At 42.1% G+C, this 25,401-nt stretch overlaps 1 protein-coding gene across 3 annotated transcripts in view; it reads right to left on the bottom strand.

The window, feature by feature from the left end:
• Positions 1–4,351: 4,351 nt before the first annotated feature.
• PRKCG (protein kinase C gamma) overlaps positions 4,352–25,401 on the bottom strand; it is a 46,355-nt gene continuing 25,305 nt past the window's right edge. For all 3 annotated transcript variants that reach the window (XM_039335098.1, XM_039335099.1, XM_039335100.1), the window contains 14 exons: positions 24,488–24,619; positions 21,633–21,789; positions 20,772–20,906; positions 20,360–20,447; positions 19,098–19,127; positions 17,306–17,443; positions 16,975–17,148; positions 16,400–16,491; positions 15,328–15,390; positions 14,332–14,470; positions 8,911–8,991; positions 7,544–7,651; positions 5,951–6,091; positions 4,352–5,071 (listed from right to left, as the gene is read on the bottom strand). In XM_039335098.1, coding sequence (XP_039191032.1) covers positions 4,820–5,071; positions 5,951–6,091; positions 7,544–7,651; positions 8,911–8,991; positions 14,332–14,470; positions 15,328–15,390; positions 16,400–16,491; positions 16,975–17,148; positions 17,306–17,443; positions 19,098–19,127; positions 20,360–20,447; positions 20,772–20,906; positions 21,633–21,789; positions 24,488–24,619 — 1,730 coding nt within the window. In that variant the 3' untranslated portion in view covers positions 4,352–4,819. The remainder of the gene's footprint in view (positions 5,072–5,950; positions 6,092–7,543; positions 7,652–8,910; positions 8,992–14,331; positions 14,471–15,327; positions 15,391–16,399; positions 16,492–16,974; positions 17,149–17,305; positions 17,444–19,097; positions 19,128–20,359; positions 20,448–20,771; positions 20,907–21,632; positions 21,790–24,487; positions 24,620–25,401) is intronic.

Below are 25,401 nucleotides of genomic sequence, written 5' to 3'. Positions count from 1 at the left end.
CAAACACTTCTTCTTCTTGTGCCATATCCGTTATCAGACGTTGGCGATCATGTTGGTGATCCTGTTTTTATCAGCAGCCATACGAAAGTCCCTTAGATTTTGAAGCCATGATATTCTTCTTCTGCCTGGACCTCGTTTGCTTTCAATCTTTCCCTGGAGGATTAAATGGAGTATGCCATATTTTTCTGGGTGTCGCATCACATGTCTGAAGTATTCCAACTTTTGTTTTTTAATTGTTTTGAGGATTTCTCTTGGCTTTCCCAGGCAGCTTAGTATCTCCTCATTTCTGATCTTGTCAACCCAGCTTATACGTAACAGCCACCTGTAAATCCACATTTCAAATGCTTCTAGTCTCTTCAGGTGGCCTTCTGTCAGAGACCAACTCTCTACTGCAGCAAGCCAACCATCTTCTTCCAGGTGACCAGTGGAGTTAAAACAGTAATGACAATAAAAACTACCCAGCTAATGCCCCTCTGCATATACAGTGTGTTTACTTGTCAAAATCCACTGCCATAGTCAGGAAAGGTGCCACGGCCTCATTCTTTTCTCAGAGCTCCTGCCAATGAAAAAAACTACCTACCCACCAACTCTGCAGAGCTGTAACGCTTCAGCTGGAAAACTAAACTCACTGTGAATTTGGAGGCATGACTTCTGAGCTGGAAATAAATGGGCCCAGCTGCGAAGCAGAGACATTATGGCGTCCCAGAGGTCGGGCTCTGATTTGGGAACAGTGCAGAGGCAGCTTGTAGAAGCTCTATGCTTAAATGTTCTACTGCAAGCATTGGCAGCCAAGAAAAATTACTGTTGCCATCCAAAGAGCAGAATTCCTGCAAGCCCTTTAGGTATGCAGTCTAAAATTATCCAACTAAAGCCATTGCTTAAAAGTAATGTTCTCTGAATTTAAGGGGTTTTTCCATCTAGGAAGCACATTTCAAAATGCATGTCAGGAATCCCATTATCAGCCACCACCCAAAATCTGTACCCAAGCTAATCGACAGAAAAACAAACACAAGCTGAGGATTGGATAAATATCTTTTATGTTGAAATGCATAGGTGAGTCCATTCTTATGATACTGGCTACAGAGAATCACAAGCCAAAGAGAAGGTAGGAATCGTGGGTGTCTGATTATCCCCAAATTGGTGGTAGTGGGGGGAAGCAGAGTAATTAGCAGAGAAAAAAAAATGAGGCAGGAAACCGATGGAAGACTTATACATTGTTAGGGTTGAAGGAAAAAACTATAGAAATATTTGGGAAAGAACAAATTGGCACCCTGTAGAGCAAGGCTGAGGAACTATGGCCCCTTTATGACCTTTATGACCCAGAATTCCTGAGCCAGCAAGTAAGCCAACCAATTGAAGTCCACAGGTCATAAAGAAGCTATGGTATATTTCCCACCTCGGCTCTATAGACCTTGTTCACTGCTCATAAACTCAGAACTCTGGATTCTACAACCTTCTGCTCTCCCTATGGGCTACATTAGATACTTCTGCAAATCGCTCTGCTTTCCTGTAACATTATTGGCCTAAGATGTAAATAGGCATCAATGTCCCTGGCAGTTCTACATTTTGGCATCTCCATCTATATCTATCTTGCTTTGTAATTCTAGGACTGATATATTATATAAAGCTTGGGAATTCTCCCTACCCTTCCAGTCACTAGCTCAATATACTGGATTTCTATGTATTTTAAAAATGTTCTGTCTGCCAGAGGGAGAACATGAAAGTCTACCAAGATTCAGTTGTTATTGGTCTGCAACATTTTTCCTCAATCAGCAGTGAGGAAGAAGAGGGGGGGCACGAAATTGTAGACCAGTACGGTGAAAGTTGCTACCAAGTGATAAGAGTTTCAGCCAATGTAAAGGAGAGAAAAAACAGCAAGAAACTGCTTCTTGGGCACGAGAGGGATTAACATGTCAATATTTCGTCTTTCCTAAATATGTCCTCCTGTCAGCAGAACAAGTCATCCTTTTACCTCACCCCATCTGCCAACTAAATTCACTTCTCATTCAACTGTAGCACAAATTCATATGAGTAAACACTTCAAGAGTGTGAATAAACATTGCACTTTCAATGTGCCATCTCACAACAATTCAGTAGCTGACACAGGCTACGGCAGGAAAATTTTACTTTCCAGTGGAGTTCTATCATCAGCTAAATAAATACCAAGATGTGTTTTTTTTTTTTTTTTTCTGCACCAAAGAAGTAATTGGGAAGAATCATGAGGGGATGTTTACATTCCAGTCATTAGTGATGCTTTCAGAATAGAGAGTAAGATCTCAGTTTACCATACCTCAGTTTTAAAGCTGTAAAAAGACAGTCAGATGTAGCTTGGAAGAGATGAATGTCCCTTTAGAAAGATGGAAACATGGAAGGTACATATATCAGTTATGTACATATAAATAAATTCATTATATAATAGTTAATGCATGAAAGAGAAGACAAAAGTTTTTATCTCAACATGCTGTTCAGTGGAAGAAGACACATCTTTTACCCAAAGTCTAATACTAAATTTGCCACCATCATTGCTCTCTTTCAAGGTTTTATTTACAACTGTTGAGTTGGTGAGGGGAAACCATGTTAAAGGAAGGTGTTAATGTTGGGGAAATTAAGACTCAAAGGGCCAGGAGGTTGTGCCACATACAATGTGATGCAGCATTTATCAACTTTGGCAACTTTAAGAAGTATGGACTTCAACTTCCAGAATTCCCTAGCCCAGGGATAGGCAACCTTGGCTCTTTTATGACTTGTGGACTTCAATTCTCAGAATTCCTGAGCCAGCCATGCTGAGGGGAAAGGGAGAGGTTTCCAAGCTGAGCCGTGTTGGCTCAGGAATTCTGGGAGTTGAAGTCCACGAGTCAGAAAAGAGCCAAGGTTGCCTACCCCTGCCCTAGTCTGCCATGTTGACTGGGGAATTCTAGGAATTGAAGTCCTCATATCTTAATGCTGCCAAGGTTGAGAAACACTGATGCGATGCCTAGGAGGTGAAGTTTTCACAGGATTTTGGGAAGGAAAGTCTTACTAACAATGTGTGAAGTGCAAGGAATCAAGGTTTTAAGAAGACAAATACATCAAGTATTATAATATTCCACTGTAGCAGATAAGACTAGGAAAAGCACCATGGAGGTGAAGCGGAAGATTATAATTTGCAAATGGATATTAACTGAAATGAATATCAGAAATAATTTGAACCATTAATTAATGGAGAGAGAAGGCAGTCATTCTTCCTTGATAGCTTCCCAATTTAAAGAAGTATTTCAAGGGAGTAACTCAGAATCACTTAATGTAAACTAGATATCCTCTGAGATGGGGTTTTCCAACTTGGCATCCTGCAAATGTGCTAAAATTGGTATTTCTGGAACTACAGTTTTGACACATCTGAAGGAAAAGTGCAGGAAACTCAATGTTTTACGCCTGTGAAGAAATATCTCCTCTACATATTACAATAGTAGCAACTAAAGAGTCAGCTCTCTTCCCCCACCACTTTCTATATAAATATAGCATTCTGAGATTGCTCTTTCTCCATTAATTACATATTCAGGTTTATGGTGGTTCTGTTAAATGTGGATTTCTCTAATTTAATAAATGCATGCCACAGCATTCCCGTTCTAGAGCCCAAATCTCAGGCAGAGTTAAGTGATTCAATGTGCGCTTCATATTTAGATCTCTGTTTTCACTGCACAACTACATTTTACTATATATCTGTCATTTTGTTGCATTATTGATCGGAATATTTTCTAAAGCTTGGCAGCCATTTTACAGTCCTGAAATAAGAGCAGAAGGTATAGTCTGAATAGCTTCAAGTTAAATTTCACAATACCCCTCTCACAAATACCGTTACCCTTTGGCACTTATCTTTACAAAACGTATGCATGGCATAAAATTAGCTGGGTAATTGGTAAATGGTTTAACCATTTCTAACCAGATGAGTCATCTGGTGCCCTAACTACCTGGGGGAAATTAGAAGGATGTTACTAGAACCAGTCTTCTACTCTTTCATTCACTATTTTCAGTCAAATCATGGTCTCCTACATACATCATTTGAAGGACCATCATAAAAGACACAGAGAAGCTGAACTCCTGTGGAAAGATTACAAGGCAGAAATGATTTTTATAAAATTCCTTGCATCAGTAGTCTGATATGTGAGAGGACAACCTTGATCAAATTTCAGGACCCGCCAAAAGTTAATTGTAATAAGAATTTCTCTCTTATCCAGGCTCTAAAACTTTCTTTCCCTTGATGTAGCTATATATGTATCAGTAGTCTGATATATATATATATATATATATATATATATATATATATATATATATATATATATATATATATATATAGTGTGTGTGTGTGTGTGTGTGTGTGTTCATGTGTCTGCATCTGAGTCAGAGATCCCCAACCCCTGGGCTATGGCCCACCACCAGGCCTTGAGCCATTTGGAACCAGGCTGCAGAAGTGGAGCGAACGCGCCTGCATCCCCACCAGCACGACCAGTGGGTGAGTGTGTGCCCCCCCCCACTCATACAGAACCATCCCCTCTCCCCTTGCTCCTGCTGGTCCACAAAGCCGGAAAGGTTGGAGAATTCTGGTCTGAGAATTTGTGCCCATGTGTGTTTGTGTGCTTTCTCATTCCCAACCTCATCAGTTTGATTGCACCTAAAGAAAGGAAGGAAGAAAGGAGGGAAGCAACACACCAGAGAATGCAATTAACAAAATATTTCTGGAGATCAGAGTTAGGATTGGGTTTCAACCAGGACTCGTGCTCTTAAGAACAGAGTCCAACAGCCAAGGTTTAAGGTGGGGATGTAGGGTGATTACGGATCATTCTCACACTAGGGAAGTAGGAGAAGGGATCATTCCTGCTGGGGAGAGAGGCATGCCGGTTGGGGAAAGAGGCATGCTGGTTGGGGAGAGGCTTCCCTGCTGCAACGTGGACGGATGCACGAAGTCAGGGTTGATGTAAGTAAATCCTTGGAATTCACTCTGATCGAGGCTTGCTAGGACCATTTGGTCTGGGGGTGTCAGCGCTGGTGGTGCCCGTGTAAAGAACTTGTCAAAGTTTTCGCCACTCCGGCCACACTAGAGCAGACGTAGAAAAAGAAAAGGACAGAAGAGATATTGAGGGAAGAAGTTGAGGAGAAAGTTATTTTTCAGTCTGTTAATACAAACATTTCTTTCCTCATTTACTAGCTACTGCTTAGACTACCTAAATCAGGGGTCCTCAAACTTGGCAACTTTAAACTTTGCTGGCTAAGGAATTCTGGGAGTTGAATTCCACAAGTCTTAACGTTGCCAAGATTGAGGATCCCTGACCTAAATGATATTTATGAAATTAAGGGTGAACACACATTCTGAATTTTACACTTAAGATTCTGAGGAAGGAAAAAACAAACGAGTTTCTGCAAAGAGTTTTTTGTGCAGAACCACATGAACTCATATATTCCTCAACTTACAACTATTTTTTTAGCAATTGTTCAAAGTTACAACGGCACTGAAAAAAGTGACTTACAGCCAGTCCTCGTACTTACAACCACTGCAGCCTCCACATGGTTATGTGATCAAAATCTGAGCATTTGGCACCTGGCATGTATTTATATTTTGCAAATACAATTTGCCATTTGCAACCTTCCCAGACAGCTTCCAACAAGCAAAGTCAACGAGGAAAGCTGGATTTGTTTAATGACCGGGATTCACTTAATAACTGCAGTTATTCACATAACAATAGTGGCAAAAAAGGTCATAAAATCAAAGTACAACTTCACTTGACACCTGCCTTGCTTAGCAATGAAAATTCTGAGCCCACCTGCGGTCATATGTTGAGGACTACCTGCATAAATTTCCTTTGTGATTCCTCTCATATTTTTCTATTCTTGAAAACATTGCAGAGAACAAAATAATACAAGCTCTGCTTGGGGAATAATTGGTGAGCCTATCATTCGGCAACCAACAGCTACTCACGGGCCTGGGTGTGAAAGGTGGAGCAATTTCCAACTGTTCCAGTTTCTCCCAGTCCATCCAGCGGAAAAATCCATGCTCCCGAATATCCCGTTCTCCTTCTGGTCCTGACCCCAGGCGCTTCAGCGGATGTTTGGTCAAGAACTAGGGGACAGAGAGAACTTTGCTAACACTGCATTTTTACGTTAATTAAAGTACCAAATTGGGAGATATAATGGCAATGCAGAAGACCACTGTTATTTCAAGGAGTTGAGTGACATATTTTGATTTATCCTTCATATTAAGAAAAGTCTAGTTTAGAATTCATTCTGAGCTAACCTGTATGTTTTTTTTTACTTTTGCTACTAAATAAAGGAAAAGGAAGGGAAAATCTTCACCAAGCTACAAAGCTTTTCTTACAGTGAAAGCCTCCGACTTTTAATTCCCATCCCAGAGTGATGTGCCACATAGTCAAGGTCAGGTCCTGCAGTCTCATCACCCTAGCAGGGCCATGAAGTCAGGGGGGCAGGTTTTGGTTAAAAAAAAAAAAACCTTTGGGTTTTTTGTTTGTTTGTTTGTTTGTTTTTTGCTGGGAGCTTTGGCACAGACCTTAGCATTGCATACTGTGGGAATTGGCCACCCTAAGGACATCTCTGCTATCATTATTCAGGAGTCCCTGGCAGCTTGTAAGAGATTTGGGTATCAGCTTGCTTGGTATGTATGCTTTTTATGTTATGCTTTTAAATCTGTTTAAATCCCTTTATTCACTTTTAAATCCCTTTATTCACTGGTGTGCTTATTGTCTCTGGCTCCAAAAGAACCAACTGCCTGGGCATCTGATACTTGCCCTTACACTTGGCAAAACAGGAGGAGACACTGAAATAAGCAAAAAAGGGGTTCCCACATCTGCCCACGGAAGCAGAGGCACACCCGTGGGAAAAAGAGATGAAATAAATACTTAAATTGTTTCCAAACATAATGATTTTCCCCTACCCCCCGTCTTCAGTGTAAGCTCAGATTGCTTTTTGGTTTTTAAAACCAAGCAGGGAACAAATCAATATAAATGTCAAAGGCCAGATTTCTTCAGAAGGCAATCAATCAGTTCAGCATTCCTCAATATAGCCCAGTGTGTTGGACATGATGCTGAGAAGTATTTGAATGGAAATTCAATACATCTCAAAACCAAAGGGGAATCCTGTATCAACTGGCCCTTCCCTGCAAAACTGTACATCTTAGAAATGTCTCTTGTAGCATTAGATATGTAATGATATGTGAGAACGACCTTGGGATACAGGAGCCAGAAGAGAAGCTGCCTAAGGAACTATCAGATAAGAGGGGATGTTGCCTGCAGCTGCATAACAGGAAGAGAAAGGGACCCAGAAAAGAACCTCCCTAACTTATCAGATGGGAAAAGAGACAGTAGGAGATCTGTACTTTCAAACTTGTGAGATTCCGATAATGTAGCCTTACAATGAAGTAGAATTAGCTGAACTGGTTGTTTTTCTTTTCTGGACTACCTGGGAAGGATGACAAGGTATAATCTTTCATGTTGTCTCAGGAAATATGATAAGGAGCCCCTTCCACCTAGGTGTGCCTAGGTTCTGAATCAAGACTCACTCCTTTGCAGATGGAGACAGCCTCTCGTGAAAGAGATTTAGGATAGGATACTGTATGTTCCATAATCGATTGGAAGAGCTCATCCTCATCCTCTCCATCAAATGGTGGCTGCAGACCAAGAAAATACAGGGGAAATAAACAATAAATTATTCCACTTTTTCCCCCAGAAAGCATAGCATGTGTGTGAAATGTTTGGTTCATTAAATACATTTTCCTACTTGGAAGTCTCAGTAATGTACAAAACTACTTCAGGTAACACAGATAAGCAACACTTCTTGCATCTTTGAGCCACCTTTCCAGGTTTTGGGAAAAAGAAGGTTGCAGAATTGCACTTGGATTCATATAGAGAACCAAAGTAGTCCTCTTCCATGCATGACGAACAAAATAAATAAAGGCCTCTGGAAGAACGGAAAGAATCTTACCTCTTTTCTATTTTACATTTCTGAAATCGCATGAATGCTCCAGGTATCTTTTATTAAACAATGTCTTCTTATTAGAACGGCATCAGCCCAGAAATTCAGATGGCCGCAATGGCTGTTCCCCCAGGCCAGGGGTGTCAAACTTGCAATGTCAGATGACGTGTGTGTCGAGACATATCTCGACTTTTTTTCCATTGCCGGCAATGGGGTGGGCATGGTTTTGGCATGACATATCCGGCCCGTGGGCCGGCAGATTGACACCCCTGCCCTAGGCCTTTGGGTCAGGGTGGGGATGGGCTCTGCTGCTCTGGCTAATCATTTCTCCTTGGACCCTGAGGGGGTGGTTATGTTTGGAGGCGTTCTCAGTTCTAATTTTACCAGCTGTCCAAAGTCACTTGGGTGAGATGGGCAACTATGTAAATGACATTAATTAATTAATGAAGAATTGTCCACCTAACACTAAATTTAGTGGAAACGTATCTTTCAGCTTTAATGCAAACTTTTTTTCTCAGTCTCAATTCTTAAGGTTTTCACTGGGCTAAGAATCACTAAGCATCTTCTTCCCCTCGTTACTCCTAGCTTCTCATATGAGACTGGTGCTCCTTAGAATCCAGTAATGAATGCTAGTTTACTATCAGAGACTCAATGAACAACAAATTCCCTATTTTTTCCCCCTACAAATTCCCTATTTAAGAGATCAGTCCCTTATCTATATCTTTCAAAATTAATCTGTTTTAAAGATCTCAGCCCCATTTGGAAATGATGAAAATTCTCTGGAGCACACGTTCCCCCACCCAGGAGATAGTAATTACTGAGTTTAATCCCTAATAGCCTTTGCTTTCTGATCTCATGGCTTCATGGCTATCAATCTTTAAACACATTTTTGACATGGAGTCAATGGTAAAGAATCCTTGCATACACCTACCAGAATCCTTGCATATAACGTACCTGTCCAGCTAACATTTCATACAGAAGAACACCAAAGGACCACCAGTCCACAGATTTCCCATAGGGTTGGTAGGCTATAATCTTAAGAGAGAGAGAGAGAAACAAGAATTTGAGCCCTTTCAGGTATATCTCATTTCACATTTTGATCAGAGCAGCTTCAACTAAGCAGCTAAAAGAATTAAAGATACATTCATCTACAACCAAGCCAAATATAAATAAAAAAGGCAAAAAATCCAAGAGAAAAATTCATAGCTCTCTACTGAGACCAAATATTTAACTGAAATAATAGTGTCTTGTCCAAGTTTGCAAAGTAGGAATTGTGTTTAATATAAACTAATGAACAAAATAAGTAAGCCAGTACAGATAGTCTTTGACTTACAGCTGTTTAACAACTGTTTAAAATTACGATAGCCTTGGAAAAAGTGACTTGTGACCCGTACTCACACTTATGACTGTTCTACTACCCCCACAGTCATATCATCGCAATTCAGGCACTTGGCAGCCAGCTTGGATTTACGATTGGTTGCAGCATCCTGCGGTCACCTGATTGCAATTTGTGATCTTTATTTTGCCAGTTTCCAACAAAAACACCCATTGGGAAAGCTGTATTTGCTTAACGACTGTGTGATTCACTTAATGACCATAATTTGCTTAATGACACTATACCAGGGGTAGGCAATCTCGGCACTTTTATGACTCATGGACTTCAACTCCCAGAATTCCTGAGTCAGCTATGCTGACTGAGGAATTCTGGGAGTTGAAGTCCATGAGTCATAAAAGAGCCGAGGTTGCCTACCCCTGCACTATACAAATCAAGTCTGATTCAACTTACAACCACGACTTATGGCAGAAATTCCGATCCCAACTGAGTTTGTAAATTGGAAGTAAGTAGGAAATTCTGGAGTAAAGTTTCCACTGATGAATAAAATATGTACTGTTGTGTACTGTTATTACAAAAGCAGGTGGCTCATGAAATACTTAGACTGTAGAACATTGAGGGACAGATCGTTGCATTTTGAACTGATAAATAAAACAGTAATTTTTAAATGGGACAGATACATTCCATGGAGTTTGACCCCAATGTTGTTAATTGTTGTTAATTGCGAAGTCGTGTCCGACCCATCGCGACCCCATGGACAACGTTCCTCCAGGTCTTCCTGTCTTCTACCATCTTCTGGAGTCCATTTAAATTCACACCTACTGCTTCAGTGACTCCATCCAGCCATCTCATTCTCTGTCGTTCCCTTCTTCTATTGCCCTCAATCTTTCCCAGCATTAGGCCCTTCTCCAGTGAGTCCTTCCTTCTCATTAGGTGGCCAAAGTATTTGAGTTTCAACTTCAGGATCTGGCCTTCTAAAGAGCAGTCGGGGTTGATCTCTTCTAGGACTGACCGGTTTGAACGCCTTGCAGTCCAAGGGACTCGCAGGAGTCTTCTCCAGCACCATAGTTCAAAGGCCTCAATTCTTTGGTGCTCAGCCTTTCTTATGGTCCAACTTTCACAGCCATACATTGCAACTGGGAAAACCATGGCCTGGACTATACGCACTTTTGTTGGCAGGGTGATGTCTCTGCTTTTTAGTATGCTGTCTAGATTTGCCATAGCTTTCCTCCCCAGGAGCAAGCGTCTTTTAATTTCTTGGCTGCAGTCCCCATCTGAGGTGATCTTGGAGCCCAGAAAAATAAAATCTGTCACTACCTCCATTTCTTCCCCATCTATTTGCCAGGAATTGAGAGGGCCGGATGCCATGATTTTGGTTTTCTTAATGTTGAGTTTCAAGCAACTTTTGCACTCTCCTTCTTCACCCGCATCAAGAGGCTCTTTAGTTCCTCTTCACTTTCTGCCATTAGAGTGGTATCATCTGCATATCTTAGGTTGTTGATATTTCTCCCGGCAATCTTAATTCCAACTTTTGATTCATCTAGCCCTGCCTTTCTCATGATGTGCTCTGCATATAAGTTAAATAGGCAGGGACGACAGTATACAGCCTTGCCGGACTCCTTTTCCAATTTTGAACCAATCAGTGGTTCCGTGTCCAGTTCTCACTGTTGCTTCTTGACCCGCATATAGGTTTCTCAAGAGACAAATGAGATGGTCTGGTACTCCCATCTCTTTAAGAACTTGCCACAATTTGTTGTGATCCACACAATCAAAGGCTTTTGCATAGTCAATGAAGCAGAAGTAGATGTTTTTCTGGAACTCCCTAGCTTTCTCCATGATCCAGCGTATGTTGCAATTTGATCTCTAGTTCCTCTGCCTCTTCGAAATCCTGCCTGTACATCTGGTAGTTCTCGATCCACATACTGCTGGAGTCTAGCTTGTAGGATTTTAAGCATAACTTTACTAGCATGTGAAATGAGTGCAATGGTGCGATAGTTTGAACATTCTTTGGCATTGCCTTTCTTTGGAATTGGAATGTAAACTGACCTTTTCCAATCCTGTGGCCACTGTTGAGTTTTCCAAATTTGCTGGCAAATTGAGTGTAGCACTTTTACTGCATCGTCTTTTAAGATTTTGAATAGCTCAGCTGGAATACTGTCACCTCCACTAGCTTTGTTGTTGCTCATATTTTCTAAGGCCCATTTCACTTCACATTCTAGGATGTCTGGTTCGAGGTCAATGATCATCTCATTGTGGTTATCTGGGATGTTAAGCTCATTCTTGTATAGTTCTTCTGTGTAGTTTTGCCATCTCTTCTTAATCTCTTCTGCCTCTGTTAGGTCTCTGCCATTTTGGTCCTTTATCATGCCCATCTTTGCATGAAACGTTCCCTTCATATCTCCAATTTTCTTGAAGAGATCTCTGGTCCTCCCTATTCTGTTGTTTTCTTCTATTTCTTTGCACTGTTCATTTAAGAAGGCATTCTTATCTCTTCTAGCTACTCTCTGGAATTCTGCATTCAATTGGGTGTATCTTTCTCTTTCTCCTTTGCCTTTCGCTTCCCTTCTTTCCTCAGCTATTTGCAAAGCTTCCTCAGACAGCCATTTTGCTTTCTTGCATTTCTTTTTCTTTGGGATGGTTTTAGTTGCTACCTCTTGTACAATGTTGCGAACTTCCATCCATAGTTCTTCAGGCACTCTGTCTATCAGATCCAGTTCCTTAAATCTATTTGTCACCTCTACTGTATATTCATCAGAAATATGATTTAGTTCATACCTGAGTGGCCTAGTGCTTTTCCCTACTTTTTTCAATTTAAGCCTAAATTTTGCAACGAGAAGCTCATGATCTGAGCCACAGTCAGCTCCTGGTCTTGTTTTTACTGACTGTATAGAGCTTCTCCATCTTTGGCTGCAGAGCACATAGTCAATCTGATTTCTATGTTGACCGTCTGGTGATGTCCATGTGTAGAGCCGTCTCTTGGGTTGTTGGAAAAGAGTGTTTGTTATGACCATCGTATTCTCTTGACAAAATTCTATTAGCCTGTGCCCTGCTTCATTTTGTACTCCAAGGCCAAACTTGCCTGTTATTCCGGTTATCTTTTGGCTTCCTACCTTAGCATTCCAATCCCCCATGATGATAAGGACATCATTTTTTGGTGTTAATTCTATAAGGTGCTGTAGGGCTTCATAGAACCAGTCAATTTCATCCTCTTCAGCACCAGTGGTTGGGGCATAGATTTGGACTACTGTGATATTGAATGGTTTGCCTTGGATTCGAATTGAGATCATTCTGTCATTTTGGGGATTGTATCCCAGTATTGCTTTTCCTATTCTTTTATTGACTATGAAGGCTACTCCATTTCTTCTGAGGGATTCTTGCCCACAGTAGTATACCTGATGGTCATCTGAGTTAAATTCACCCATTCCTGTCCATTTTAGTTCGCTGATTCCTAAGATGTCGATGTTCAGTCTTGTCATCTCTTTTTTGACTACGTCTAGCTTGCCTTGATTCATGGATCTTACATTCCAGGTTCCTATGGAGAAAAAATCTTTACAGCATCGGACTTTCCTTTCACCACCAGATATATCCACAGCTGAGCGTCCTTTTGGCTTTGGCCCAGTCGCTTCATTCTTTCTGGCACTACTAGTACTAGCCCTCTGCTCTTCCCCAGTAGCATATTGGACACCTTCCGACCTGAGGGGCTCATCTTCCAGCGTCATATCTTTTTTCCTTTTAGTACTGTCCATGGGGTTTTCATGGCAAAGATACTGGAGTGGTTTGCCATTTCCTTCTCCAGTGGATCACATTTTGTCAGAACTCTCTGCTATAACCTGTCCGTCTTGGGTGGCCCTGCATGGCATAGCTTATAGCTTCATTGAGTTACGCAAGCCCCTTCACCACGACAAGGCAGTAATCCATAAAGGGGGTTGACCCCAATAAAACCCTGCTATTCTATTCCTCACATTACATTTTATTTTTCAAGGGTGGCTTGAAGTAAAAAAAGCATTGCTGAGATTCAACCTAAAAACCATGGTCATAACACAGTTAGGATCCTGGACTTTTCAACCAATTAAGATTGAAATGCAATAAAAGAATAGGGTTTTCATTCACTCACTGCCCACTCCATCCAAAATATTCTGAGAGCCAAACTAGACACAAAGGAGAATTTCAGAACTTAAAAGTGAAATAGCCTAGGGAGAACATAGTGCCTAAGAGGGGATAAAGCAAGGTTGAATCCCTGTATTTAAATAATTCATATGTTTAATTGTAAAACAAGATTTCAGATGCAAAAACACACTAACTATAATGGACATATTGAGTGTGAATGTATGCAAACTTATGGTGTAGGAATCTGAAACCCTGAAATTTTAAAGAGCAACAGACTTTAATATTTATAGAGTCCAGAAAGGGATTAATTGCATTTGGATGCCACTTATCACTTTATTTCTAGGATCAGGGCATTTTGTAAAATAATAGAATAACACCAAACTATTACAGATTTAAAAACAAATAAAAGCAATTAAAACTAGCCAACCAGCTAAATCGTTAAGACATTTAAACTTATGGCCTAAAAGCCTGACCACTGAAAGGAATTTAAGATTAGTCCCCTGATCTCTGTAGAGAGATGATTTATTTAAAAATCCAATAGTAAATAAAACAATCAAAAAAATTAAACCTTTAAAAATTGTTTTTTTTTTTTAAAAAAAATATAAGCAAAATTATCCAACCAGCTAAAACCATCAATTAGCTTGACCACAGAAAGGAATTTAAGATGAGAGTTCTCTGCTGTTAGGAGAGAGATTATCCCTAAACATAGGAATTGCAAAGAAGACTTAAGTTAAAATACTAATCAGCTACAACCAAAAAATGAGGAACTTGCAATTGAAGATGCTTCCTTAAGTGTCTTGGCTATAAAGCCATTGTAGTTTTGAGTCTCGCCTTACATCCTGCCCAGAAACTAACTGGAAATAGCAAATTAAAGTAGATGGGACTTGAGTACATTATGTTTTTAAGTACTAGCAGCCAATCATGGAGATCTGTACCTCTGGAGCAATATAGTCAGGTGTTCCGCAAAAGGTCCGGGTGGTGATGCCAGGGAAAATATTTTCTTTACACATCCCAAAATCTGTGATCTTAATGTGGCCATCAGCATCCAACATGACATTGTCCAGTTTCAAATCCCTAGAGACAGTAGTATGAAAAATTGGAATAGAGTCTGTCCAAGAGAGGGCTCCAATTATACAATGACTGCAGAATCTCTAGTTACAAGACGACCTTACTTAATAACCAGTCATTTAGTGACTGTTCAAAGTTACAATGGACCTCCCAGATCTACTTACGACCCGGTTCCAGAGTTCTGAGTCCTCCCCCCTCAGTCATGTGATCACATTTGGGCACTTGGCAGCCATTGGCAGCCTCCCATGGTCACATGACTGCAATTTTCAGCATTTTTTTGCCCGTTTCCAACAAAAAAACACCCATTGGGAAAACCGGGTTAACCACCCCCATGTTCGCTTAACAATCATGGAGTTCAATTAATCACCTCTGCAAAAGAGTTGTAAAATCAACGCTGTCGCATGGTGACCCACTTGATGACTGCTATAACTCACGACCATAATTCCAGGGTCAATTGTGGTCATAAGTTGAGAATTAAGCTGACTCTGCCCACTGCCAGGAGTTTGATCCTGACGGGCTCAAGAATGACACAGCCTTCCATCCTTCTAAAGTAGGTAAAATGAAGAGGACCCAGGCTGTTGGGGAGCAATATGCTGACTCTGTAAACCGCTCAGAGAGGGCTGTAAAGCACTGTGAAGTGGTATATAAGTCTAAGTACTATTGCTACTACCTGTATTCAGATTTTGATGTTGGAAAAAAAAAAAAGAAGGCTGGAGAGATCATAGAAGAGAAGGAAAGGAATGGAGCTGTATCTTCTCAATTCTTACAAAAACATTGGGATTTTGTAGTTAGCCCCAAAGAGGTGTAATCAAGATCCCTCCATCTCGTCCTCTGCCTTGGGTGGGCATGGAGAATGGACTCACCTGTAAATAATTCCCTTGTTATGCAAAAAGAATAGGCCAATTGCAATTTCAGCTGCATAAAACCTGTAGGAGAATAGAGGAAATGATGGAGACTAGAAAGATGATGGCAAATAGCTCATTGCTAGCATCTTCAGAGTGTTTTACGACATTTTTCCAATGCTGTGTCGGATGGTTATTGCCAAGCCTCTTCCTAAATCAGGGCAGTCAGTGCTGGGATGTTCAGAGCAGCTTTTCCAGAGCATCTGTTTTTTTAACCCAGTGATGAAGGTCTGGCCCTGGCTGCCCTGCCAGGTAGGAAAACATCTGCCAGGGGGGCAGAGCAAGAGAAGATGCCCCCTTCTTTCTGCCAGAGGACAGAAATCACTTGCTGAGAATTATTTCTTTACGAGTGCCTTCAAGTCAGTTTATGAGTCCTGGCCAAGACCTGCAGTTTTCTTGGCAAGATTTGTGAGAAGTGGTTTGCCAGTGCCTCCTTCCTAGGGCTATGAGAAAGTGACTGACCCAAGATCACCTACTTGCCTTTGTGCCTAAGGCAGAAGTAAAAGTCACTATCTCCTGGTTTCTAGTCTGGTACCTCAACCACTGTACAAACTGAAATTTTTGCAAGGAATGTTCTCTTTTTGTCTTTTTTATATATATGCCTGTGATTCTCAAAATCAAACTAAGTGTTTCAACCAGTATTACTTCTGGTTTCTGGAAAAAAAACTGCCCCGTAACACTTAACAACTGCCATTAAAAAGATCATAAAATTGAGCACAGTGACACGATGACCTGCTTAATAAGTGTCATGAATTATGACCACAATTGTAGAATCTATTGTAGTCATAGGTCGAGGACTTCTTATAATCTGAGAAGTAAAATAAGGAACAATACTGCTGTTTGGTGATGGCTGGACTAGACTAGGATATTACACCAGATGAGCAAATAACCAGCCTTACCATCCTCTGGAGCTAATCATGTTTTTTAAATCTGCATTTAATTTTTTAGAGTAACTTTTCTTTGGATTGCATGATGGTTGACATACAATTAATGTGAAGCAATCCCAGCCAGGTTCCCAAACAGACTCACGTACATAGCATGGGGTTCCTTGAACTTCCCAACCTGCTGGATGTGATACATTAGATCTCCTCCATTGACATACTCCATAACAAAATACAGTCGGTCCTTAAGGGGAAAAAAGCAGAATACGTCCCCTGATGAATAAACTAAATAATTAAAGTATTCCCTAAATCCGTGTTTCTCAACCTCAGCCATTTTAATATGCGTGGACTTCAGCTCCCAGAATTCCCCAATACCTTGTTTTCTCATTTCCCTAACCATCCTTTTATGTAATGGGACTTAAACCTCTAGCATCCTTTCATCAATTCACCAAATAAAACATACTTTGATTATATAAATAAGCCCTCATTAACTAAAAAGTAGTGGTTTTTTTCATAAGAGTCTATTTCAGGGGTGTCCATCCTTGGCAACTTTAAGACGTATGAACTTTAACTTCCACAATTCCCTAACCAGCATACCTGGCTGGAGAATTCTGGAAGATGAAGTCCACCAGGTCTTAAAAGTTGCCAAGGTTGGACACTCCCGATCTAGTTAATTAAAGGGCTAATATTTATTTAATGAAATAACTCTGGACAAGATAAGAATTACCGCGGTTTGAAAGGTAGAGTGCAGCTGAGTTAGGAAGTGTGGACGTTCCCCCATGGCTAAGACCCGCTTTTCCACCATAGTACATTCTACATCATCATCTTGGATTATCACGTCTTTCTTTAGGATCTTGATGGCATAGAGCTCATCCGTTGCCCGGCGCTCGGCCAGCATCACCTGTGGGGAAAGAACCCCCGAGCCTTGGGTCTTGTTCCCACCTGACATACGGGAATTCTGCCTGGGCAAGGGCCCACAATTTGGGCACTCCCAGTCCTTGCATCCTTGTACCTCCTTCTCTGTGCACCTCTGAGCCACTGCCTAGTGGCAGACCCACCTTGCCAAAACTTCCTTTGCCCAGAACCAGGAGGAAATTAAAGTCTGAGATGTGGAAGCGGTTGGTGCCGAAGAATCCACCCCGCTTGGAGTCGGTGGGGCTTGGAGATGGAGATGGGATAGGACCATGGCGAACCTTCTGCAAAGCAAAAATGAAGAAACGCAGGCATGAAGATTCTGCAATCTCAGAATTAAGGGCATCACAACTGGAGTTACGTGCAAACTTCAGCAATCTCTGCCATTTTGAAGAGGGTGCCTTGGGGGTTCAGCTGCTCTTTCATACCTTCGAAATGGAAGCTGGTACAAGGTACATTTAGTACATATGGTAAAAGTCTTAGATATTAGGGAGTGTGTGAGAATGAAGAATGGAGTGTCCCAAAGGTGCTTTTTTCAAGAGGCAGCTGGACTTTCTTTGTTTTTCTTTGAAGATGTTTCGCTTCTCATCCAAGAAGCTTCTTCAGCTCTGACTGGATGAGAAGAAGTTTCTTCAGCTCCAAGTGACCTCAATAATTCTCCAAAAGAATGCAAAGGACCAGCTGTCTTCAAGGAGTATAAATCCTTCCGTTCCCCACCATCCAGTCAGAGCTGAAGAAGCTTCTTAGATGAGAAGCAAAAACGGCTTCAAAGAAAAACAAGGAAGTCCAGTGGCCTCGTGGAAAAAGCACCTGTGGGACAACTGTGACCTGGATGACTGAGAATCTCCATGAACAATGGAGTGATTTTGATACATATGCAGTTGCAAATCAACTTTCTTCACAAGAGGATCTGTGAAATCATTACAGAATCAGGGCAGATCCACAGTGAACTGAGAAATTTGCCATGACTCCAGATCCAGTTTTTTAAGGCAGAAAATCCCAGTGGTAACACCCAGTAATCTCCAAGCTAGAAGACTTATATTCAAGTGCAGGTAATCCTCAACTTACAACTGCTCACTTAGTCACCATTCGAAGTTAAACAGCACTAAAAAAAAGTGACTTCCTGTATGACCATTGCAGCATCCCCATGGTCACATTATCAAAATTTAGACGCTTGGCAACTGGCTCGTATTTATGACGGTTGCAGTGTCCCCTGGGTCATGTGATCACATTTGTAATCTTCCCTGCTGGTGTCTGACAAGCAAAGTCAAAGGGGTAAGCCAGATTTGCTTAACAACTGCATGATTCATTTAACTGTGACACAAAGTTGTAAAATGGGGCAAAACCCACTTAACAACTGCCTTGCTTAGCAACAGAAATTTGGGGCTCAATTTTGGTCATAACATGAGGACTATCTGAACTGCTTTCGGGGAAGGCCACAAATAAGTGGATTCATCCCAGTGATTCTGGTGTTATCTTTCCTTCTCTCATACTTTAGCTTCAAAAGTATTTAACCACCTCCATTTCCCTCCTTCCAGTTTATGGACAGATCTAAGGACATGACTTTTCTCCAGAATTAAACACTGAGATTCAGCCAACAATGCCCCCAAAGAGAGACATATCTGTGACCGTTAAGCACATTGGCTAAGGATATGTTTCCAAGTTCAGAGGAAGCATAGCAACAGCTACTAGAAAGGATCAAAGATGGGCAATTGACTGCAAGTAGCCAAAAAAAAAATAATTGGTCCTAAAAACAAAAGGATTGGATAAACATCAGTAGATTCGAGGGATCAAGTGGGCTCTTTCTCTGCTCTTGTGTCCTGCATTTCCCTCCTTCACTAAGCCTGTAGTGAACTTTGGTGGATGCTTTTGTGGTAGCGAAAGGATCCATCCTTCCCCCCCGTCTCAAAATAAAAGAAACAGGAGAAAATTTTATACCTCATAGAGTTCCAGAGGGAAGTTGCAAGCCTGGAAAACAAAACATCAAGCTGTAAGTAGCTGCCTGAATAACTTCTGTTCTATCCTGCCTCTTCATTAAAAATGTAATTTCTGCTCATTCTTAAACTGGACCACCCGACAACCATTTATAGGACATCTCAAGAAATTTAGTTGTCTAAGGCAAAGGACAAGATGCTTCTCTCCATCCAGAGAAGAGAATCGAGACTTATTTCAGTGCTAATGATGAGATCATAAATCCCATTTCAGCAGACTCGGGTCAGGATAAAACACACAGCTCTGTGTTCTCTCAGAAAAAATTAGCTAGAGAGGGCTGCTAAAACCCTCTCTGGACCATTTTGCCTCACATTAGAGCTGATCTGTGTTTGTCACAGTAAATCCTAAAACTGTGAAGGCTACATACAACACAGTGAGTGTATCACACACGACCCAAACTGCCTTTAAAAGGTAACATTTATGGATTGGTTGGTTTGTTTAGCGTATGGCAATGTAAATTAACCAGGGGACTACACTGCTAATGCCAAGTAGTAATTTTGCTACCTAAGACTGCTAGCTCTGTTCGGTCCATGGTCATGCACTTCCCAAAGCGCACCACAGGGAGCGAGCTAGTTCCACACCAGAAAAAAAGACGAGTGGCTTTCCTGCAGTAGCATCCGGGGCCCTTTCCCTCCTCCAAACTCTCACTTCGCTTGCAAATGGGTGTGGCAATTGGGAAGGTCCCTTTCCAGCAGGATTCTAACCCTCTGCATGAAGCGCCGGCTCGTCTCCCCACCGAAGTGGTACCTATTTATCTACTCGCATATATGCTTTCGAACTGCCAGGTGGGCAGAAGATGAGCTGAGTGACAGGAGCTTGCCCCATCATGCAGTGCTAGGACTCAAACCGCTGAAGCAAAGACCTTCTCCAGCATCATTAAGCCACTCAGTCATGCGCCTCATCTATGGGGTAACAGTGAAATACAAAGAACATTGCAAGTGGCTCTACTGGAAAACCAGATTCTTTTTTAGAGCCTTGCACCACAGAGTGTTGCTTCTAATTTTTGTCTGCTGACCGGAAGAGCTCTTGCTGGTCACCCATCCCATCCCATCTTTCATTGAGCTTCTTGCAAACTGCACTGCGTAAAACTCTCCCAGAGGATAAGAAAGGGCAGTTTTGCCTGTGTTGTGTGGCAGAGCCTAGCGTACGGCTCAGTATACAGCGTAAGGGGTACCAATCCAAACATTGTCATGGAGCCACATGGTTACCTCAAATTTCTGCAGCAGCCCACAGTTTTCTGCATCCGCCACAGGGACACTATAATATTCGCCCTCCTCCTGATTGAGCAATTTGTACCTGGGACAGCAACGCAGACAGGGACATTGGGCAGGGCGGAAGTGGACAAAAGAGGGAGCGAATGAGCAAGAGGGATGATGGGGAAGAAAATGGATGGAAACAGGGAGAGGGGAACAGAATGAATGGATGGAAGCCAAAAATGGGAAATATTTGCAGGGTTAAATTAAAGGAGAAGAGGGCGAGAGACAGAGAAAGAGAATGGTGCCAACCAAGCAAACAGATAAAATCCAAAAAGACGCCAAGACGGAGAAAGAGAGAGAATATGAGCACTGGTGCCCCACTGAATTGCTTCCACTTTTTCCTACCCAACAGATTTCCCCTTACCAGCCTTCCAGGGGGCCCTTGAACAGCTCAGAGACTCCAAAGGACATGGCACCCATGAAGTCATTGCGGGTTGTCCGGTCCCAGTCCCAGACCTCGATGGAGAGGCGCCGATCCATGTCACCTGGCTGCAGGGTGCTGTTGAGTGACAAAGGGAAAGAAGGAGATCAAAAAAACCTGAAGTAAACAAATTTCATTATTTCATGTTGTGTACTCTTTCCTGGATAAGAAGGCTCTCCACTCGGTCACTCATGCCCTAGTCATCTCCCACTTGGATTATTGCAAGGAGTTCTACCCTTGAGCAGCATCCGGAAGCTTCAGCTGGTATGGAATGAGGCTGCGCAATCAATCTTGGGAGCCCAAAGAATGATGCATGAAACCCCTCTGCTGGCAAGGTGCACTCGGTGCTGATTTGTTTCCAGGTCCAATTCAAGTGTTGCCTATGATCTCTGAAGCCCCACATGGCATAGGGCCAGATTACCTATAGAACCATCTTTGCCCCATTATATCAGCCTGTCCCACTTGGTCCCGCTAAAGCATGGCTGGCTGGAGAATTCTGGGAGGTGAGGTCCACAAGTCTTAAAGTTGCTAAATTTGAGACCCCTGAGTTAAAGGATTCCGACTGTCAGGAAAAGAGCCTTCTCTGCTGTGGCTCCCACCCTTTAGAACATTCTTCCCCCAAAGGTGAGCCAGGCCTCCAGTATCCTGGTCTTTCAGAAATGTCTAAAGACCTGATTCTGCCATCTTGCTTGGGGCTCACAAAGGAGCGCACAGCCACAGAGCTGCTCAGCACCATGAAACACCTCCTCCCACAATTTCTAAATTTGATAAATAAGGCCTGAAGACTCTCCTGCCTGTACTTACAAAACAAAGGTTTCATTCCAGATAGGATTAAGAGTGGACCTGACGGTTCTGGTCTTTTGCTTTGTGAGATTCTTTGGATCAGGAATCAGCTTGAGCTTCACATAAGGATCGGAGAGACCGTTGGGATCCATCGGGATCAAGTTCAGCGCTTCTCCAACTGGTACGGAAAAGAGGGAGGGAAGGAAATAGAAAGGGTGATATCTAAAAAAGATTATTAGCTTCCAACTGCGTCCTTGTACCAGAGGGAAAGGTGAGTGGGCAGGAAGGCAGACCTCCTGTGTTTGCTGGTGGGCTGAGGGAGGAGGAACTTCTGGCATCTTTCCTGGGCCACCTGCTGTGGGTCCTGGAAAATTGCTGCGGCAGCAACTTGTCTGTGTTTGCGTGTGTGTGGGTGTGTGTGTGTGTGCATGGAAGTGAAGGGGATGGTGGGGTGGGTGAGGAAATCCCCTTCTGTCAAGGAGAATGCAGCAGTGGCTTTCTCGTCACCACCTACATGCTGGTGTTCCAGAATGTGGGAGAAAGACAGTGATAAAGTGTGCAGGGGAAGGTGTGACAAGCAGAGGAGGGGAATGTCAAGCTTTGCCGCTAGGAATAGAACCCAGGTGCCCAGCCTTCCCCACCCCAATCAGATCCATCCTTCAGCCCGGTCCATCAAAACCGCGACTGTCTTGTTGTCGGTGCTGCAATCCTCTTCTGTTTTGAAGAACCTTCCAACCTCCGGTCCCGTCACCTGGGTTGCCTCTATTTTTCATTACTCTTTAATATTTTTATTATTCATTACTTTCATCTATTTTTCATGACAATAAGTTAATCCCTCTTCGAATGAAAAGAGAAGGTTTTGTGACTTCCCGGTCCAGCTTTAGCCCACCGTTACTAAATTGAATCCTCTGAGGAGAGAGGGAGGGAGGGAGAGAGAGAGAGAGAGATATGCAATATGCACAGGAAGGTGCACGGCGATTTTACATCGAACAGCAGAACCAAATAAAAAGCTGAATCTTGGATCCTAAATGAATTGCGAAAGAATTAGCTATATGTTTTAAAAATGCAAAGGGAGCAAACATGCTTGTATTTATATAATTCATTGTAGTCCTCTCTGAAACAAATGGAGGGAAAAAGCAGATTTGTGGATGTCTGCTACAGCTCATTTTGCTCCCTGTATGCTGAATTTTTTATCACAGAAATGTTTGTAAGAAGGATTAGTTAGTCTATTCGTGGACTAAAGCTTGCACTGGCTGAAGGCATATTCATCAATGCTTTAAAATTCTTTAATTTGTGGCATTAAAGAATCAAGAGTAGTTTTTAAGTACAATACCAAGTCGAAGGTAGTTGATCACCTGATTGAACTGGGCAGCTACAGAAATAAAATAAAGAAATTTGAAATGTTTAGGGCTTCTTCCCCAAAATACTTGTCTACCTGATCAATATCATCAACCCCCCAAAATCTATGTCACTCCCAGGTAGACTTTTCAAAATATCAGTCAAGTTCCTTTGAGGTATTATAGTTACAAGCATGGAATATTAATAAACTAAGTAATCTTATCTTGAGACAAAGAAAGAACTAATAACCTATGTCAGTGATGGCGAACCTTTTAGAGACTGAGTGCCCCAAAAATGGCTCCACCCCCGCCCTGCCCCCTGCTCTGCCCCCCGTCCTGCCCACTCTGCCCCTCGCCCTGCCCCCACTCCACCCCAGCCCACCTGCAGGGCCACTTACCACCTCCACGGCCAGCTGCACATTGCCCAGGTGACCCAGCAGCACCATGGTGGCCACGCCCTCTGCCCGCACCTTGCAGCATCAACTGCACACGACGGGGCATGACAGCGGAGTCTTGTCCCCACTGTCCGGCTTCCATGTCCTTAGCTGTGCTGCTCCGTGTGGGCCGTGCCCGGGTGCGATTCTCCTCTGGGGGGCTGTTGGGAAGGAGGGGGCTGCGGAGGGAGGCAGGGCTGGGCCGTCGGCACGCATGCCCACAGAGAGGGCTCTGAGTGCCGCCTCTGGCATGGGTGCCATAGGTTCACCACCACTGACCTATGTAGAAACTGCAAGTTCAAAAGCTAGCTCTGCATATCCAAAGATGGGAAAATAATGGAAACTATTGCCCAGAAACAATTTGTTTGCCTTGGATATTTTAGCAAAATCCTGAAGTTGTCCCAAGGACTGCCATTAGCAAAAGTGTGTTTGCCCTCATGAGTACACATCCCAAATTTGCAAACGGTTGTTACTTGGAAAAGAGAAATGATGTTAGGCAAACAGTACTGCATTCTCACTTCCGTGCCTTCTCCCATCTTTTCCAAACTAGCTTGGCCCTGAGAGCTTTCTTATTTATACCTGTTTTCAAAAGCTCCTAATTCCTTAAGTGAACAATGAAGAGGTTTTGATTCATAAACAAAATAGGAGTCCCAGTTTCTTGCTTTCTTTTTATAAAGTTTCTATTTGACTTTTAATTATAAGAGGCAATTAATAGCAGTGTTAAAGAAATGTTAGAATTCTTTGAGCTGGGTAAAAATAAAAAATCTGGGTAAATTGAATCAATGTAACAGACAGAAGAACAAAGTAAATTCTTTTAGGAATACTACCCCCAAAAAGGCCTAGTTCAGGGGTAGGCAACCTTGGCTCTTTTATGATTCGTGGACTTCAACTCCCAGAATTCCTGAGCCAGCTGGCTCAGGAATTCTGGAAGTTGAAGTCCACGAGTCATAAAAGAGCCAAGGTTGCCTACCCCTGGCCTGGTTCCTGATGATGCCACCAATATAAGCTTCAACATTGAAATGTAGAGGACATCTAATAAGACATTAATAAGTCAGTAAACTCATGTGTCCAATTCCATTACACCTTAAAGCCACCATTTCCTTACCAGTCACTCGGATCTCATCGCTCCCAAATGTCTCAATATGAAGTTGGAGGCGTCCACGGCGCTCTGTATGGTCAACGCCACACAAACTGGGAACACAATGGACACAGCGTTTGTGCACATTCATCTCACAGCCTGCAGGGGGCAACAAAGGTTGGCAAATCAGCTGAAAGCAAATGGGCATAAAGAGAATAGATTTTCCTACTCTGACACAGGTTCAATTTATTGCTTACATTGAAAGATTTTTTCTAAATATTAATAAATAAATTTTAGGATTTTCATTTTCAAAACCTTTTAAATATGGTTAGTTTGAGTGTTCTGAGCTTTGCATTTGCCTTCTGAGGTCAGAACCAAACAGCAATCAGCACAAAATTTACCTATTTCAAAAATTCAACAATATTTCAGAATTCCTAGAGTTTTGACAACAGGAAGCAACTTCACATCCAATCAATTCAATCTTCTGGATGTTGTAAGCTTGATGTAAAATGTGCATGTTCTAAGAGTTTGTTCCAAGATTGTATAAAGGAATTGTATGAACTTGGTATAAAACAACTGTCCAGGAGAAGATTTACATTGTTTGAAGAAAGCATAAGAAAGAAATTAAGAAACCCTACTTTGATTTTATTAGTATAATAAAGGACAGAGAGAAACTTGAATAGGACAATGTTTAGTATTTTTCAACCAAAGAAACTTTAAGATGGGTGGACTTCAACTCCCAGAATTCTCCAACTGTACTGGCTGGAGAATTCTGGAAGATGAAGTCCACCCATCTTAGAATTGCTGAGATTGAGAACTATTAGGATAGGATTTCAAGATTCTGTTAATATATTCTACTACAATAAAGCAGCATTATTGGAATTTCTGTGTTTCTTGACCCTGCCTACTTCAAAGGGTTGACACATCAGAACAAAACATTC

Source organism: Crotalus tigris, unplaced genomic scaffold (genome assembly GCF_016545835.1).
Source record: "Crotalus tigris isolate CLP2741 ecotype Arizona unplaced genomic scaffold, ASM1654583v1 scf7180000017639.5415321, whole genome shotgun sequence".
Classification (NCBI taxonomy): Eukaryota; Metazoa; Chordata; class Lepidosauria; order Squamata; family Viperidae; genus Crotalus; species Crotalus tigris.
The sequence above is the reverse complement of the archived record's forward strand: the minus strand, read 5'-3'. Positions and strand labels throughout refer to the sequence as shown.